The 19,831-nt window shown below is 50.0% G+C and overlaps 1 protein-coding gene across 1 annotated transcript in view; it reads left to right on the top strand.

Moving 5' to 3' along the window:
* brsk2a (BR serine/threonine kinase 2a) overlaps nucleotides 1–19,831 on the top strand; it is a 152,923-nt gene that overhangs the window by 122,104 nt on the left and 10,988 nt on the right. Inside the window, exons 8-13 of the mRNA XM_079743012.1 lie at nucleotides 2,947–3,093; nucleotides 9,023–9,054; nucleotides 10,325–10,489; nucleotides 13,943–14,040; nucleotides 15,642–15,792; nucleotides 16,217–16,282. Coding sequence (XP_079599138.1) covers nucleotides 2,947–3,093; nucleotides 9,023–9,054; nucleotides 10,325–10,489; nucleotides 13,943–14,040; nucleotides 15,642–15,792; nucleotides 16,217–16,282 — 659 coding nt within the window. The remainder of the gene's footprint in view (nucleotides 1–2,946; nucleotides 3,094–9,022; nucleotides 9,055–10,324; nucleotides 10,490–13,942; nucleotides 14,041–15,641; nucleotides 15,793–16,216; nucleotides 16,283–19,831) is intronic.

The raw sequence follows: 19,831 nt of genomic DNA, 5'->3' as shown, positions 1-19,831 counted from the left end.
TGTAACACCTTGCATATTGCACAACTCCTCCTCCCGGTCTGTAAATGGGAAATGGTCTGCATGTATACAGCGCTTTTCTAACCAGTGGCCACTCAAAGAGCTTTGCAATATTTACTTACATTCACCCATTCATGCACACTTTCACACACCGACGGCGGATTCAACCATGCAAGGCAACAGCCAGCTCGTCAGGAGCAGTCAGTGTTTGGCGTTTTGCTCAGGGACACCTCGACACTCGGCTAGGAGGAGCCGGGGATCGAACTAGCAACCTTCTACTCACCAGCGAACTACCTACCTCTACCTTCGAGAGGTAGAGGCACACGCTGCCATCTGTAGTCAGTGCTGGTCCCCAGTCACATGATGTGGTTACTGGGCAACCCTGGAAGGGGTGCCGTCTCCGTGTTCTGACCCCTACACGCACTCCTTCATGCCTCATTTATCTCAGCAGACCGAACAAAGAGAGACAATGCAGCATTGAGGATAGAAGCTTGTTTTGTGTGCCTTCATTTGGCGGTGGATCTGTTCAGGTGGGCTGGTTACACTTCACAATAAGCAATCATTAATTACATGAGTTAATGCAGTAACAAGCATTTTGTTTGCCATTGTCTCTCTCTCTTATTCCCCCACTACACCCAAACCAAAATGTAAAAACAAAGCACAATAGAAGAAGCCAAAAACGAGTACTGTAAAATCGTTGTTTTTCCCAGCATGCATCTGTCTGGCCAGGAGAGCACCATTTGTCTGACGAGAGACGACACTGCTTCTCCCCAGCAGTTATCCTCCGCTCACATCATCTGTTACACAAGCTTGCCCCCTCCTCTACTGCTCCTGTCCTCAATCCCAGCGCCCGAGTTCCCTGAGCTCCAGTCCGTCTAGAGTGGTTCCATCGGTCTAGCCTCATGGGCTCCAGAGTCCTGGACTTCCAATGCTAATATCTAAAATATATTTACATTTACTTACTCTCTGTAAAATCTGTCTCTTCAGTCTGTCTTTCGATCACTCTCTCTCTCTCCTTCTTGTCTTCGCTCTCTCTCTTACTATCTCTGACTCTCTCTTGCACTCTCTTTCTTGCTGTTTCTCTCTCTTTGTATCTCTCTCCATCTCTCTCTCTTACTCTCGCTCTCTTTTTCTCTCTCTCTGCCTCTCTTTCTCACTCTCTACATCTCTCTCACATCCTCTCTCTCCATCTCTATCTCTATCCATCTCTTTCTCTTTTTCTCTCTCTTCACCTTTCTCTCTGTCTCCCTTCCTCTCTCCATCTCTCTCTATCTCTAGCTCTTTCTCTCACTTCCTCTCTCTCTCCATCTCTCTCTTCATCGCCTTCTCTCTACCTCTTGCTCTACCTCTTTCTATCTCTCTCTCCCTTCCTCTCTCCATCTCTCTCTACCTCTCGCTCTCTAGCTCTCTCTGTCTCACTTTCTCTCTCTCTCCATCTCTCTCCATCGCTTTCTCTCTATCTCTCTCTCTCTCTCTCCCTTCCTCTCTCCATCTCTCTCTACCTCTCTCCCTCTCTTTCTCTCTCTCTCCCTCTGTCTCTCTTTCTGTCTCTCTCTCTCACTCTGTCTCTCACTCTCTCACTCTCTCTCCGACTCGCTTACTCTCTCCATCTCTCTCTACATGTCTCTCCCTCCATTTCTCTCTCCATCTCTCTCCCTTCCTCACTCTCTCTCTCTCTCGTGTCATTTCCTGCTGTCATGTGTGCTGGGCGGAGGCTGTCATTAATCAGGGCGCCACATCTGTGTGGCGACAGCGCGCTCTGATGAATGAGTCACATGATGAAGCGCCGGGGAGAGAGAGGGGGATTAGAGCAGACGGGCTAATCATGGTAAACACCCATTCTCTGTTTACTATTTATCTAGCCTTCCCAGAGCCACGGCACCCCGAGACACTCCGTGACACCCGGAGACACTGAGGTCTCGCTCCGTCCTGACCAGAGCGACGAGGGGCTGTAGTGGCCCAGGAGGTAGAGCAGGTTGCCTGGTAACCGGAAGGTTGCTAGTTCGATTCCCGGCTCCTCGAGTGTCGAGGTGTCCCTGAGCAAGGCACCTCACCCTGACTTCTCCTGACGAATTGGCTGTCGCCCTACATGGCTGACACAACCGTCGGTGTGTGAATGTGTGTATGAATGTTAGGCGTTAATGCAAAGCGCTTTGAGTCGCCACTGGTTAGAAAAGCGCTGTATAGATGCAGTCCATTTACAATTGGGGGAAATGTACGAAAGATGTTGTCAAAATCGTTAAAATGCAGAGCTCGAAGCAGGTGGTGTAGCGCAGCCAATCACAACCACACCTTGGGGCAGATGTGATGGTTGCTCCTCACTTTCTCCTGAAACTTAACCTTCATTTCACCTCTGGTATCAATGAAGCGTTTCATCTTATCCAACTTTTATTTCGTGATTTCATCAGACGTGGATTCCGATTCATGATGACAGAGTAGGATTGTCTACTCAAGTGGTTTTGGGTTCGAAGCCTATTGTGTTGAGCCATACCAGGAGGTATCTTAGAGCAGGATGCGCCGATGTCCCCAAAGTCCCACAATGAGATGAGTAAAATACCATTCAGGCTCTGAGTGGACGTTTCGGACGTGGACGATGCTTGAGTGAGTCAACAGGTCTGGATATACTCTGATTGTTGTGTTCTTTGGCTGATGCTAGTTTTTTCTTTTCTTTCTTTCTTCTACTTCTCTGTCTCCCGCTCGACATTATCTGCTCTCTCCTCACACAAATCGACTGCCTCCCAAATTCACCCCCTTCCCTCTCCTGTCTCACCCATCATCTAACTCCCTCCCCCTTCGCCCCCGCTCTCCTCCCCCATCATTGTCTCCCCCTTTCTCCCCCTCCCCTTCCACCATGCACCCCCACCCTCCCTCCTCACCTCCCCTCCATTGCCACCTCGCCTCCCCCATCATTTCCTCTCCCTCCTCTTCCTCTTCCCCCCCTCTCCCCAGGGGGCCCTGCCGTTCGACGACGACAACCTGAGGAACCTTCTGGAGAAGGTGAAGCTGGGGGTCTTCCACATGCCCCACTTCATCCCCCCCGACTGCCAGAACCTTCTGCGGGGCATGATCGAGGTGGACGCCACCAAGAGGCTCACCGTGAGTACCGCCACACCTCCGCCCCACACACACCCACTGAGAATCAATGCTAATGTCAGAGTGTTATCAGGAAGGAAGTGCACAACGCCGCCCCCTACAGGACAGGAAGGGGAGCGGTTGGCTTATTATATGTATTTGTTCGTACTGGCGTTCAGGAGTCCTTAATGGAGATGACCGTGGGTTGAAGAAGACAGGGAAGGACTTGTAGCGTAGGATCACAGTTGGGAATCGAAGCTGCGGTCGCTACATGGCTAGCGCTCTGGTTAGCTTGTACTAGCGGCTAAATCACCGGGCCCCCAGAGAGGAGTCAGTGTATGTACATTTTGGGGTGTATGTGCATATTTTGCACATTTGTATATTTTATCACCCATACTGTAGTTTTATGTTGTAGTTTTGCTACTTTATTTATATTCTCCATTTCCATTATTACTTGTATAAGTACAAGTGCAGTGACAGAAACAATTTCTGTACTCTGTACAATAAACAAAAACACAGGTTTTTGTTTATTGTCCTCTATTATATAAAAAAAAATCCAGGGCCCGACGTGCCATGTCTGCTGAGCCCTTACACCACCTCCCATGTCGGTTCAAGTATTTATTTATTCATCCGGCTCCTTGGCTTCACATCCGCGATACAGTGATGAGTAAATCTGATCATGTCAAACCAGCAGGAAGACGCGTGGCTGTTATGTTTTCTCCACGCGTCGTTCCTGGAGCTCTGTCCGATTCTGGAAAAAGAGGAAAAGTGTTATTTTGTGAGACGGACATCAAGCTAGGAGTAGGGATTTTTACAGCAACGGCCAAAGAGCCACACTCGACTGAAAGTGGCCATTATCAATGCCACGGTGGCGAGCCACTGGCTTGGCAGAAGAGGTGGCTAAAACAAAATGTCAGACATAGCGAATGAAGCTGAAGCGCTAGAGAGAATAGCAAGTTGAAGGTTATTTTATTTTAGAGCCCTTTAAAAACTACAACAGTTTACCAAAGTGCTTTACAATTCAACTATCTAGTTATAAAACAAACAAATAATATAAAAACAATGGAAGTGGTGGCTAAAACAAAATGGCTGATATAGCGAATGCATCTGAAGCGCTAGAGAATAGAAGACGCAAACTTGCGTATGCTATTCTCTAGCTCTTTAGATACATTCGCTATGTCAGTCATTTTGTTGAAGAGACTCCTTCTAATGCTTAGCTGTTGTTGTACTCTTGCTCTGAACTGCTAAACATACCACGGCACAACATAACACAACACAACACTCATAACAACATACCGTAACACAGAACATCAGTTCCCAACATGGTCATAGTGGAAAGGTTTTTGGACAGACAAAGCGTCAGGGAACACCTGACAGAGATAAATGTGGCGATACATTTAAAGTGGACAGCAGTATATATATATATATATATATATATATATATATATATATAGTAGCCTACATCCATGCTTCTTATTTGTTTGGGGATTTCAAAGCGATGGTACTTCATCGGGTTCTTGCTGGCCTCTGATCCAACCGTTTTCAATACCCACAATGCCTTAGAGTTAGTTACACATGCATCTAAGCATTTCTCCAGGGATGCTGCCCTAGAATTCATAAGCATACATCGGATGGAAACATATAAACAAACACTGTGGCCATCCATCATGAAGCCTGCATGGGCCCCAACTCTGTCACCCAAACCGGGCTCAACTATATTATCACAGGTAGAAAAGAAGTAATAGAATAAAAGAAGAATAAGAATAGAATAAGAAGAGGTAGAAAGGACGAGGGTGTTTTATTTTCTAAATCTCTGATTTGTATACTTTTTATAAAGCTTTTACGTCTTGGGCTCTCCATTCGATATTCATGAGCAGTGAATGTTAAAGTATTATTTTCTGATCCTTTTTTCGTTGCGCCAACACATCTGAAACAGAACTCTGTGTGTGCCGACATACCTGGCGATAGACCTCTCTGTGGTGTCGGTTGTGAACCGAATTCAATTACATTTATTCTATTAAATTTTTTTGGATAGGCCTTCATCACTGGTACAGTCTCAAAGGGCTAAACAGGCCGTATGTTTATGACACCCCCCTGACCCTAACCCCCCAGAGGGCAAGAAAAAACTCCTGTAATTAGCGAGGAAGAAATCTTGAGCAGGAACGCAGAGTTGGGGATCCGTCTTTCCAGGGAGGATCAGGAGTGCAATGGGCGCCATAATTGACATACATGCATGCATAAATACATACATAAATACAGGCAAAACATGTTAAATCTTTGATAGGTTGCTGGCCGGTTAACCATAAGGGCGGTCCAGGCATCCAGAAGAGGGCAGAACGGGGCTCTGAGGGGCGTGTAGCTGTTGTGTTGCTCCGTGACCTTGGAGCGCCTCGTCTCAGGGTCTGCGTGTAATGCATCAGTGATTTGTTTCCTGGCTGTCTGGCAGAGGAGGGGTCACCCTGGAGTCTCTGGATGGGGGGCCGCAGCACCCTGAGGGGTGGCCTCCCATGACCTTATATGTGTAGTGACCCACTCTGTTGCTGCTCCGCACCTCCCATGGGGATCCGCTCCCTACCTCCTTCTCCCCGTCATGCTTCCTCTCTCTCTCCCTCACATGTGTCCTTTCTCCCTCTTACACGTTCTCTCTCTTTCTTGATGTCAGTCCATCCCTCCCTTTCTGTCCTCTCTCGCTCTCTGCTCCTCCATTCTTTCTCCTCTAGCTTCACGCTTATTTCTCCTGCTTGCTCTCTCTCTCTCCTCTTCCTCTGTCTCTCCCTCTCCCCCCCTCTCTCTCTCTCCCTCTCTCTCTATGTCTCTCTTTCTCACTGTCTCTCTCTCCCTCTCTCTCTCTCTCTCTCTCTCTCTCTCTCACTCTCTCTCTCTCTCCCCCTTCCCCATTGGTCACTCAGCTGTAATCGTCTGGGGTGTTCTGAGAGTAGCGCCGTGGGGGTCTCTGACCTCACAGAATGTCAAACCCTCCTGCTCGCTTCGGTTAAGCGCTATCCTGGCGTTCCCATGCCGACGTCCAATCACAAAACACGACAGCAACCGCCCCGGGGCTAACCTCATTCCCGAGCGATCTTCGTCTCATCCCGACGAAGGAACGTCGGGAATGCCGTGCTTTGAAAGGGCAGATCGCTGCCAGAGTGGCCATGCTTTCGAGGGAGCCATATCCATTTCCCGTCGCAACTTTCCATATTGCTCTCTTCACTCTTCATGAAGAACATATTTATTATCCTTGTCGTTGTTCTTTTTTTTTTCTGCTTCTTGTTGCTCTTCTCTCCCTCGGGGGAGTGAAGCCAACCCAACACGGCTCACAGGCGACAGTGGCTCTGCGGGTTGGCTGGTAACCGGAAGGTTGCTGGTTCAATCCCCGGCTCCTCCTAGCTGAGTGTCGAGGTGTCCCTGAGCAAGACGCCTCACCCTAACTGCTCCCTGACGAGCTGGCTGTCGCCCTGCGTGGTTGCCTCTGCCGTCGGTGTGTGCATGTGTGAACGAACGGTTGTAAGTCGCTTCGGATAAAAGCATCAAAATCCCCTAAAGGTAAATATAGGAAGCAACAGATCACTCTCAACAGATTGCGTTTGGGTGGTAGGAGAGAGAGTGGAGCCAACCTGATAGCGTGGTTAGCTGTTGGCCCTGTCTCCTGGCCACGCTCAGGGGTCAGCCCGTCCTCTCATACTGTTAATGAGTCTCTTTGTCGGCTGGTTCTTTCGTTTTTTTCGTTTTTGACACTGGCAAGGTTCGGCGTTGATTCAATCTGTTTAGTCTCTCTCCTCTGACGGCCGTCCAACAGACTCTGGCGGGGAGGCACGCCCGTGTTTGTGTGTTCACACGCTCACATACGCAAGGATAACAATTCTTTGACTCGTCGTTTGTGAGTTGACACTCGTAAGCTCAACCGTAAACACACACCGACATCAAGTACATGCATGCACACATACACGCAAAGGCACAAATAAACATGCACGCACACACACAGATAGGCGCAAGCGAACCTGCACACACACATCTCCATCTTTCACTCCAGCTTCCCAGCGAACAGTAGCGTGAAGGTTTGTGCGAGGGCTGGGTAGCTGGACCTAAGGCGGGCTTAAGGTAGGTTTAGGGTGGGCTTAGCCCGGTGATTCCTGTCCTTAATTTCCTGTCTGGGTGCTTAGAGACCTGGAGGCTCCGCGGCTCCGGACATCTCAGCCAGCAGGATTCACATGAACGTCTCTGGCCAACCAGGACACTGCTGGCCTGTTTCTGCTGGATGACCCAGAGTCCATCGTGACATACTGGCTCCCTGGGGCAAGAGCTGCTGCAGAATTAGACTAGAGAGGGTTATTGTCTGTCTGTGTCTGTGTCTGTGTGTGTCTGTGTGTCTGTCTGTTTGTGTGTGTGTCTGTTTGTCTGGTTGTCTGTCTGTCTCTCCATCTGTCTGTCTTTCTGTCTTTTGTCTGTGTCTTTCTGTCTGAGTGTGCTGATGTAAATATGGAAATGTGTGAAAATGCGTTCGGAACAGATGGGTGCATGATTGATGGCTGGATGGATGGGTGGATGGATGGACAGGGCATAGACGTAGCGATGGAAGGATGGACAGTTGGACGAAATATAAATGGCTATGCCACAGCTGAAATAGGCGGCCATGTGGCTCGATCGATTCAACAGAGATGCACACAAGCCATGGATGGATGCATGAATGAATGAATGAATAAATGAATGGATGGAGGATTGCGTGGGGAAAGTGATTGGTTGCTGCAGCACAGCCGAAATAGGCAGCCATGTGGCCCGATGCATTTCAAGAGAAACATGTTCACGCACACACCTACACACACTCGGCCGATGGATCCAGCCGTCGAGGCAGTGATGGTGTGAATGGGACCAGGTGCTCCCGCTGCTGTTCAATTGACAGATTGATTGATTTGATACCATGGCTACAACCACATCCATCCCAGGGACAATGTCTTTCAGTGAACCGCATTCATCCATATGGTGGACTACTATAACTGTGTGTGTGGGTGTGGGTGTGTGTTAGTGTATGTGTGTGTGTAAGGGTGTGTGTATGTGTGTGTGCGTGTGGGGGTGGCTGTGGTTAGTGTGTGTGTGGTGAGTGTGTGTTTTTGGGTGTATGGGTATGTGTGTGTAAGTGTGGTGTGTGTCTGGATGCGGGGGTGTGTGTGTGTGTGTGTGTGTGAGAGTGTGTGTCTGTAACTACTTTCTTGTAGGGAAACGCCATCCCTTTCTCCTTCCCTTGTCAGTTGTGAAAGTAAGACTCGGACTAAACCTGTGAGAAGTGACTTGTGACACGGTTTCATTATGTGCAAACACTCCGGTCCCAGAGACTCTCGGCTGGGTTCTATGTTCAGGATGATGAGGTTGTATAAGATGTGGCGTTGGACATGCTTTTTTTCATAATAGAAAAAGCAAATTACAAGACGATGGAATGATTGCAAATTGAGTCTTAGTTGTATATACTCTGTATGCATGGTCTAAAATCAGCAAAACATTCCAACTATGAAGGAGTACATGCTGGACTTTACATAGTGAGAGAGAGAGAGGGTGAGGGAGAAAGAGATTGAGGGAGAGAGAGAGAGAGAGAGAGAGAGTAAGTGTGAAAGAGAGTGAACAAGAGAGAGAGAGGAAGAGTGGAAAAGGAGAGTAAAAGAGCAAGTGAGAGAGAGACAGTTAAGAGAGAGGGAGGAAGGGAGAGAGAGGAAGGGAGATGGATGAACAAGAAGGAATAATCCTTCTGAACACGTTGGTCCGACCTGTGTTTGAGGAAGATTATATTTGAGCTGTTTACTGTCTATTTCATATTCATACATTTCCTTGTTACCAGAGAACAAGGCGATGAATAATACACGTGTACTGCATATCTTTTACATTTCTCCTGTCTTGCTGATACAAAACAAATGCCTAATACAAAGACCTCTGTGCTGACTTTGTTTCACCTCTCTGTCTTCCACAGTTAGAGAAGATCCAGAAACACACGTGGTATATGTGAGTACTCTTCCATTTTCTCTCTCTCTCTCTCTCTCTCACACACACACACCATTCTCTCTCTCTCTATCTTTCTATTCTCTCCTTCTCTCTTCTCTCGTCGTATTCGCTCTTCTTGATTTGCTGGAATCGAGCTAGGCGCAACTGCATGATGATGAATGACTTTGAATGAGGGCATCAGAACATCTCTCCACTCAGGTCGAGCTATAGGCTAAACGGTTGGCGGACAGCTTCTGGATGCGTCCGTCCAGAAAAGTGATCGAGGACCTGGGGGAGACAGGAGGAGCTGAACGGGGCACCATGGGGGTTGAACAGGGGGCTGGGTCAACCACTTCAGTCAGACCTATAGAGCTAAAGAGTCCATCCCTCCCTTTATCTTCTCTCTTGCTTATTTCTCATGATTACTCTCTCTCATGAGTATGCTCTCTCTCTCTCTCTCTCTCTCTCTCTCTCTCTCTATCCATCTCTCTCGCCCTCTCTCTATCTCTCTCTCTCTTTCCCTTCCTCTCCCTCCCTCCGTCCTCTCTCTCCCCCTCCCTCTCTTCCTATCCCTCTCCCTCTGATGGTTGAGCCGTTCTTTAATGCAAAGAACACAGCAGGAGCCCATAGGGAGGTGGAGAGGCGGTGATATCAGCCAACATCTCTCCGTCCTCCACCTTGGCCTGGATGGATTTAATGGGTGGTTGGGTGGATGGAGGACACTCATTGGTCGCCTGCTAATTGACAAATGGGCTGAGTCGCGGCGTGAAGTGCATCAAAGCAGCTCTTTCTTTTTTAATTTCTATCTGACAAATGCAATTCCTTGGCACTGCCACTGTCACAGCCAGACTACTGCTGCCAAGCGCTTCAGATGTCTACTTCATTTATAGCATCACAGAGCACAACCCCTACCAATGCATAAACACATGGAGACAGAGGGGGGGAGAGGGGGAGGGAGAGAGGGAGAGGGAGAAGGAGGGCGAGAGAGAGAGAGGACAGGCGAGGGAGAAACAGAGAATGGAGAGGAGGGGAGAAAGAGATGGCGAGACTGACAGGGAGATAGAGAACGGGGGGGGGGGGGGGAGAGGGGCTGGTGGTGGTCTCAAAGCCAACTGTCACTGACGTCATCGTCAGTCACTCTCAGGATTAATAAGGTACTCTATGCAATTTAGGTTATGGAACTATCCGGATGAAACGGCGGCAACACAGAATAACCCTCGCCCGTGTGATCACGTGTGGGCTCATGTGGGGTCATGTGCTCATCACGCACCGACTGTGTTTTTCCTCCCAGCGGCGGCAAGAACGAGCCGGAGCCGGAGCAGCCGGCGCCCCGAAGGGTGGCGATCCGCAACCTGCCGTCGGCGGACGACGTGGACCCCGACGTCCTGGACAGCATGCACTCTCTGGGCTGCTTCAGGGACAAGAACAAGCTGCTCAAGGACCTGCTCTCTGACGAGTGAGTGGGCAGGGCCCTGTGTGTCTGTGTGTGTGTGTGTGTGTGTGTGTGTGTGTGTGTGTGTGTGTGTGTGTGTGTGTGGTGTGGTGTGGGTGGGTTGGTGTATTATCTTAGGGACCAGGGCCGGGAGGGCTGCGGGAGGGAACCAAGAACCAGGGAACCTCACCGTTCAGCGTGCTTTAGATCAGACACACTCATTGGCGCACACTGGAACACACACACACAACCACACACTCACAAACACACACACACACACACAGACACACAACGGGCACACACGGGAACATACATTGGAACACACACTGGAACACACTCATGCACATGTGTGTGTGTGTGCCCCTGTGTGTGTGTGTGTGTGTGTGTGTATGTGTGTGTGGTTGTGTGTGTGTTTGTGTGTATCTCAGAGATGGTACTCGTCTGATGTGTAACATCAACCTCCCAATATTTGCTCCAGGCGGGACATTCCAGCGCCTCAGCAGAAAGCATGGGACAGCAGAAACTAAAAAGACATTAAACAATCAAACAAGTACAAACAATAAATACGGAATAGATATCGATATAAACAATGAGTAGCAGCAATTTTCATTTTCCTTTAAAAAATAAATGTTAACAGATAGAAGGATGGACAGATAGAAGTTATTAACACTATACGCTACATTCTTAAAACAATGGTACTAACCAAGTTTCTTATCTGAAACGTCACTCAGACTACAGGTTGTGACCCAAGTGTCAACCATTTACATTTAGATTTATGGCATTTAGCAGACAAATTTATCCGAAGTGACTTGCAATAAGTACATTTGTCAGAAGAAAGAGAAACAATATATTGCTGTCGGTACAGTACGGATGTTCATAAAACCAAGTGCCAAGCACTAACAGTTGTTAGGTTGTCTCCTCCAAAAGTAAGAGCCTTCTAAACAGAGGTGACAGGGGGCCCTCCACTGGGGGCGGTTTAATACACTTACAGCGACCGGTTGTAAAGCAGGAAGGCTCGTACAAGGACCAGCGAGGGGGGGTGTTCCTCTTGTATTGGGCTTTAATAAGGTGTGCGGAGCTGCACGCGCTTCACGAGCTGTTGTGATTGAATATCTGTCGTCACATTTTATTAAGTGGCGTTTCGGTGTCATTCATGGAGACAAGGGTGAAGGGAAAAACTATCTGGGAGGAAAGCAATCGGCCACGTTGTGTAGTGTGGTGCGTGTCTCTGTGTGATCGCTCCCGGCAGGTGAGGAATAATAGAGTGATGGAGGTAGGAGTGTCAGGACAAGGTGAGGGATGCTTGTAGAATAATAACAAAGAGTCGGTGAGAGAGAGATGGGTTGGTGTGAGGGCGAACGGGCCCGGAGTGGAACAAGAGATCGTGGGGCAGAACTCAACATGCAGACTGTGTGACCGGAAATAAAAGAGCCATGGAGTACAATGTAAGTGTAATTGAAAGGCGATTCAAAGGAGGATAGAGATGGCTGGATGCTAATATGGAATATAAAGTGAATATAAAGTGAATGTAAAGTGGTCTGAAGAAAAAGGGAACTCTTAATTTAGATGAAATGGAGGCGAGGGGGGGTGTGTGTGTGAGTGTGTGTGTGTTTGTGTGTGTGTGTGTGTGTGTGTGTGTGTGTGTGTGTTTCAAGGGAATTAGTGTGGTGTGCCGTTACTTTGAAGCTGTCACCTACCATGTCCATCAGTATCCCTCCAGGGTTTTGGTTGTCATGGGTGTATGTATAAATGTGCTGGGTGGTCTGCAAGTATATAGAGCTTGTCTTAGAACCGTATACATCATTCAGTGTTATCTTTGGTACTTATGACTTATCTCTTTTCGCACACACACACACACACACACACACACACACACACACACACACACATATACACAGAGACAGAGAGACACACACACACACACATACACACGGACACACACACACCCTGTCTATGTGTCCGTCTCCCCCTCGCTCCGGGGAACATCCCATAATTATGCAGGACGCTCACATTTCCGTCTCTCGCCCTTCGCAGCTTCCCCGTTTTTCTGCTGAGGTTGCAGGTTCTTGTCTCGCCCCCCCCCCCCCCCCCCCCGCGCACCCCTGCTGTGGTCCAATCTGTCTTTATAAGGTCGTCCAATCCCTGGCCACTGCTACACACAAGCACTCTCCCTGTGAGGCTAAAGATATTAGCAGCTGCTGCTTCTCTGTTCCTCCTCCGTCACCATGGGGGGAGACCAGGAGCTCATAATGTTTGGTGCTTTGGTCCAAACTGCATGGATGCACGGAGGGCTCACGGGGGGGGGGGGGGGGGGGGGGGCTCAGGGCAGGATGAGAGGATGGGCGGGCGACCATGGATCACACAGCCCGCCGGCCTGCAGGAAGCCTGCATGGACAGGGGGAAGCAGGTTGGGCTTTTATAAAGAAAAACAGACGTTTATCAAAGCAGTGACGTGATTAGTCATGGTGACATGTGTAGTCACATGTGTGTGTGTTGGTGTGTGTGTGTGTGTCTTTGCACATGTGTCTTTAGATACACAAATACACTTGGCAAACGACGATCAAAAGTAAGGAAAAAAAACACCAAATTCCTGAAAAGGCACATTAAAACATTTAAAAACCGCACAAATGATGTCGCAGAAAGTGGGATTGGAGGTGAGGAGGAGAAAAGCAATTTTAAAAACGTGCGTTTGGAGTGCTGCTTCAATAGAATGGAGTGGGGGGGGGTCGCAGATTGGTTTGGAGGGAGAAGAGGGAGAGGGCGGAGGAAGGAGAAGGCGATGGAGAGGACACCCTGGGGCGGCCTGGGTTCTGTGCCTGCCTTTGGTGGGAGTAGGGTGGAGGAGGGTTGGTGTTGTTCGTCTCTGCCTCTTCACCACGTCACCATGTGACTCATCCTGAGCGTCTGATTCGCTCTCTGTATCAATGTCTCGTGGCAGCTAGACTAGATTCTCGTCGGCGGTCGGCATTGTTGACGTCTCTCTGGCGTGACCTGGTTGCACGGTTTAAGTCTTATATATACATCTATGGGTTTATTCCATGTCTGCTGCATGTTTTAAAACAGTTTATATCAGATACTGTTTTAAATCAGGACCTGCATCACCAAGAGAAAGGCACACAGTGCATACTAAATGCAGAGAAGGAGTCTATACAACAGGCAATGAACCAGTTTTCTCTCTCCTATGTGTGAATGGAGAACCAGTAGTAGATCTGGACCCTAAACCAGGAGTAGATCTGGACCCCAAACCAGGAGTAGATCTGGACTGTAAACCAGGAGTAGATCTGGACTCCAAACCAGGAGTAGATCTGGACCGTAAACCAGGAATAGATCTGGACTGTAAACCAGGAGTAGATCTGGACCGTAAACCAGGAGTAGATCTGGAATGTAAACCAGGAGTAGATCTGGACCGTAAACCAGGAGTAGATCTGGAATGTAAACAGACACCTTTAACCAGGTCCTCTCTCTCCTCGTGTGCAGGGACAACCAGGAGAAGATGATCTACTTCCTGCTCCTGGACAGGAAGGAGCGCTACCCGAGCCAGGAGGACCAGAACCTGCCGCCCAGGAATGAGATTGGTGAGACCGGCCCGCTGAGACCTCCCCCCTGGTGCTCCCAGGAGCTGACCAATCACAGTTGACCTCCCTCTTGTGGCTCCCAGGAGCTGACCAATCACAGTTGACCTCCCTCTTGTGGCTCCCAGGAGCTGACCAATCACAGTAGTCCTCCCAACTGGTTCCCCCGGGAGCTGACCAATCACAGTTGACCTCCCTCTTGTGGCTCCCAGGAGCTGACCAATCCCAGTAGACCTCACCCGGGAGCTGGCCGGGAAACATATATTTTACTACTCACTTATGCATTGAAGTATAACACAGACCAGCGTTCTTTAGGGGTATGTGTGTGGTTCACAGGGGCTATGGGGAATGATTTAAAAAACAGCGTATGGAATAGATTTTTACATGCCACAATAAAACAATGGCGATAAGAAAGACACATATTTAGCTCAGGCCCATTCCGAAGGTATTCCATCCCCTGTGGGCTGTGATACTGCACCTGTGGGACTGAATGGGGATGTGGTCCTCGTAAAAGGTTAGGGCCTCTGTTATAGACCGTCTATTTGAGGCGGCTGTGGGCACCATTACAGAGTTGTAAAGATAGAGCAGCAAAGAGAGGAAGAGAGCCGGATTGGGAAAATCAACAACCTTAAAACCGCTCCCTTCGTTCTCTGCTCCCGCCCTCCCTCCCTCTTTCCCTCCCTCCCTCTCTCCCACACAATATTTTTCCCTCTTTCCCTCCCTTCCTTTCTTCCACCCTACTGTCCTCCCCTCCATCCCTCTGTCCTACGCTCCCTCCGTTTCTCCCAACCTCCCTTTCCCCCCCTCCCTCCCTACATTTTATCCCTCCCTCACTCCCTCCCTTCCTCCCTTCCTCCCTCCCTCCCTCCCTCCTTCCCTCTCTCTTCCCTCCCATCCTCCCTTTCTCGCCATTGACAAGTGTTGCATTCACACACCTGTGATTGACAAGCCAGATGGATTCCCTGAACCAATCAGGTGGGATATAACCCAGGAGGCGGTCCCCGGGTCGGTCTTAATGGTCTCATGAGGAGGCTGGCTCAGTCGTTTAGAAACTAGTATCCTTACAGCCCACGTCTCACTCGCTAATGGATGATGGACAGCCATATCCATCAGCCATGGCCTTTTATAACAAATTACACCCAAGTAATGACGCTTAAATCCTTCCTGGGGCCCCCTCACCTGAGGCCTGTGAGGCACGTGTTCCCATGTCCGCTGCGCTCTCACGTCTCGGGGCGAGAACAGCGACCTAGCACTGATCATGAAAGGTCAGAGTCCCTGTTAAAGACGGTCTAGGGGCGGCATGGGGCTCAGGAGGTAGAGCGGGTTGACCGGTAACCAGAAGGTTGCTAGTTCGATCCCCGGCTCCTCCTAGCTGAGTGTCGAGGTGTCCCAGAGCGAGACCCCTCACCGTTACTGCTCCGGATGAGCTGGCTATGGCCCTGCGCGGTTGACACCGCCGTCGGTGTGTGCATGAATGGGTGAATGTGAGGCGCTGTTGTAAAGCCCTTTGAGGTGCTGCAGGTTAGAAAAGCGCGGTATAAATGCAGTCCGTTCACCATTTAGTCCATCGACTGTACTGAAGTGCGCCCCCTCCTCTCCGCCAGACCCCCCTAAGAAGCGCGTGGACTCCCCCATGCTGAACCGGCACGGCAAGCGGCGGCCGGAGAGGAAGAGCATGGAGGTGCTGAGCGTGACGGACGGGGGGTCTCCGGTGCCCGCCCGGAGGGCCATCGACATGACCCAGCACGGACAGAGGTACACACACACACACACACACACACACGCACAGGACGCATGAACGCGCGTACACACGACAGAGGTAGACACACACACGCACAAGCACGTACGCACACACACTAAACCAAACACAAAGACAAGACAGAGATACTCACACACACAGACGCACACACACTCAGGCACGCACACAGGACAGAGGTACGCAACACACACACACACACATGCACACACAAGACAGATGTATGCAGCACATACGCACATGCAAACACACACACACATCTATCTGTGTGTGTATCTTTAAATCTCCCTCTCTGTGTATATCTTTGTTTCCATTTGTCTCTGTATGTGTGTCTGTGTGTGTGTGTGCGTGTGAGCCTGGTCGGTGTGTGTGTGTTTGTGTAGAGATTGACCCCCCCTCACATTGTCTCCTGTCTTGCTGTAGTAAATCAGTGTACAGTAAGAGCTTGGATATACCTGAAGGCATTACAAAACGCAGCCGAGAGGAAAGGTACTCCCGCTTCCCTCCCCTCCTCTCACGCCTTCTTCTCCCCCCTTCCCCCCTCTGCTGCCTAGCGCTCGCTCTCCCCTCCAATCTCCACTAACCGCTAGCTCGCTAAGCGCTAGCTCACTAACCGCTAGCTCCCTAAGCGCTATCTGGCTTGCTGCGTGGGGATAGCCTGCTAACCCTGTGTTCACGTGGATCCAGGCGGGGATTGACGGCCGGCCAGATGTCTTGTGGGAGGGTCTCTCAATGACACCCTTTGTGTGACATCATGTTGTGAACTTTGACCCCTCCCCCCTCATGACAAAACCACTGAGCTGATCGAACCCATCTGATCATTTCAGTTCATATATCCTATTCCATTCTTTGTAAACAACAACATCACCATAGCAACAGATCGTCATGAGTCTTTCATCAGGCTCCTTCCGTCTGTCTGTCTGTTCCTCCGTCCGTCTGTCTGTCTGTCCCGAGCTGTCCAGAAGGGGCTGTCCGTCTGTCAACTGGTCATGGTAGGAAGTCAACTTTGAGTTTGGAAAATGTATTCGTGACAACATACGTTGACGAGTCCGACCTCCCCCATTCCTTTGACGTAAATCCATTCTTTTAAGGTTTTGTTTGTCAAATACAACAGAAGGTTGTCATCAGGACCTCTACCCACGACGTGTTGAGTGGAAATTCAGAGCAGCTGCAGTATGCTAAGCAATCAAGCTGTTTTTGTGTGTGTGTGTGTGTGTGTGTGTGTGTGTGTGTGTGTGTGTGTGTGTGTGTGTGTGCGCGCGTGTGTGCCTGCCTGTGTGCGTGCTTGCTTCTCATAAAGCGTTGTACGTGTGCCCACACACTGTATATGCTTACATTCATGCCTCATCACTTCAGCCCGTTGTTCAGCCCTCTCCTGGATGTTAATCCCAGGCTCGCGCAGCACCCCGTGCACCCCGGGGTGCTGCTCAGCCGAGCGCGGCCCACCCAGGACCTCACGGGTCGTGGGGGGCGTTATCGAGCATGAGTAATGCTTTCATAAACAACGCCGTCCACGGCCTGTATATCACCGGCAGCGGAACGCCACAACACCCCGAGAGCGGCCAATCAGACGAATGCCTTGAACCCTCGTTTACGGGCCGACCTTTAAGGTCCACGCATATAAATCTCCATAACCGCCGCGTCCTGCGTGGTGTCGGCGTGGTGCAAACACCTCCATCACCCCCGATTCAGTCATCAGAGGCCAGACGCTGAGCTGACAGCGGGGGGCTCGGAGCCTTCTCCTCTCCGGGGGGAGGGGGGGGAATGACGGGGAGACCGGGGGTCCACGGCCGCCGTCTCGCCTGATGATCCATCTCTGTGTCTCTTGAAGCTCTGCCCCGGTCCTCCTCCCCTCAATCCACCCTGATTTCTTATTTATTCATGAGTTTCATTTCTTTCCTCTCGATCGTCTCCATCCCTCACACACGGCGGCCCGACCTCAGGTAGTTCAGCGCTGTCAAGGCACACTGCTCTCAGCCAATCAGCTCCGTGCGTCCCCGTTGCTTCCACCTATCAACTCTTGCTGACCGCTATCCACTGACTTCTGGTCGGCTCCTGTCCCGCTCACTATCTAAACCGTTACTTCCTGTGAGCTGAGCTGGCTTCCGGTCAGCCCTGGTCCTGCCCCCTACTATCTAAACGCTTACTTCCTGTGAGCTGTGTGGGCGTAACTCGCCCTTCCCCGGTGAACCAATGGAACCCTCATCCTAGGCGTCCGCCCCCTAGCTCTCCCTGGGGGGCTGGGACCCCCTGGGGACGATGTCTCATCCCCACGGTGTGCTCGGGCTCGACACCCCCGTTGTGTGAAGACGCTCCTATCTGCTCTCTGGGGGGTCCCCAGCCTCCTCGTAGATCTGTTATCAGCAAGCTTTGTGCTACTTTCAGGGAACCAGGCCTCCGTGTGTGTGTGTGTGTGTGTGTGTGTGTGTGTTTGTGTGTGAGGGTTTTTGTTTGTTTGTGTGTGTGTGTGTGTTTGTTTATGTATGTGTCTGTGTCATGGTGTGTGCGTGGAGGCTACATATTTGTGCATGATTGTCAGTGTGTGTGTATGTCTGTGTGTGTGCCTGTTTTCATGTGTGTGTGTTTGTTTGTGTGTCTGTGTGTGGCCGCTGAGCATCAACGATATGCATACTTTGCAGAATCACAGAATCTGGCACCAAAAACATAATCTATAAATATATATTATATAGACATACATCTGAACATAACTTTATCCGCTCCTCGGCTCCAAACTTTTTTGGGACGGCAGATAAGTTTCCCAGGGAGCGTGAGATCAGAGTGTGTGAGCGGGAACGCTGGCTTTGAGACGCGTGTTGTGACACTTTCCCTCCACACAGCAACACATAGCATGACGCACACCCTACAGTATTACACAGCAGGCCTGCACCCCAGCCCTGCTCTGATATGAATATACATAGAGATGTGCATATATACACAAACTGGGAATAATTAAATCCTACATCTTAAGGATGAGCCAGAGGAACTCGGAGGTTAATGAGATGTAAATGAATTATGGAGTGCTGCAGCACGAGTCCCGGAATACCAATCCATTTCCCTCCATCTTCTTCCACTTAAGCTCAAGCTGCTCGTCTGCGGTGTGTGTGTGTGTGTGTGTGTGTGTGTGTGTGTGTGTGTGTGTGTGTGTGCGTTGGATCGGACTCGACTTGACAATTTGCTCTTTTGATGCTAATTATTGACTTTAATTTATTTGAGCATGTCAAACGCGTGAAGAGTAAAAGAACATTAAAGGTTGATCTTTCCTCGGGGAGCCGGCGGGGATGTCTACGTGTTTGGATGTTTTCTGCGCCGAGCGGAACAGAGTTGCGTTAACGCGCTAAACAGTCTGGGCTCTCCAGTGGCGGCGGCGGCGGAGCGGAGTGATTCAGAAGAAGGCGAGATTTGTATGAAAACAAACTCCTCGCGGAGGTCTCTCCTTGATCAGCGGCATGAGACGCTCGCCAGGTAACGTCATGTGACAGCGATGGGAAGCAGAGGGGGAAGAGACGCCGCCTCCGTTAGATTCCCGGTGTCACCGTATCAGAGGAGAATCGCGCCCCGGCTGGCGCCCTGCCGCATTGTTCCCGCCGTTCCTTTCGTCACCCTCTCTCCCGGCGTCGGTTATCTGAGCTCCCTAGGGTTGTTTTGATCCGTCTCCTGGAGATCTGTGGGAGGAGGTTATAGTCTGGCACCCATGGGTGGCCCCGTTGAACGAAGCGGGAGGCGCCGGTTGACAAATATGGAGATGAAGCGTTTGCCGAGTCGCTTGGAGTGGAATCATTGAATTATGGATTATTATGATACTAACTATTAGTTTTAACTGTTAGACACACACACCCAAATCCTGGAATTTAATGATAACTATTAGTTATAACTGCTACACACACAACCACACGTGCGCCCTCACACACACACTAACACATCTTCTCACAAACTCTCTCTCTGTCTCTCTCATTCACTCACTCACTGACTCACACACTCACTCATTCACTGTCTCTCTCTCACAGACAAACACACACACTGTGTCTTTCTTTTACACAC

The sequence above is a fragment of the Pollachius pollachius genome, assembly GCF_949987615.1.
Source record: "Pollachius pollachius genome assembly, chromosome: 9".
NCBI lineage: Eukaryota > Metazoa > Chordata > Actinopteri > Gadiformes > Gadidae > Pollachius > Pollachius pollachius.
This window is presented reverse-complemented; position numbering and strand designations above follow the sequence as displayed.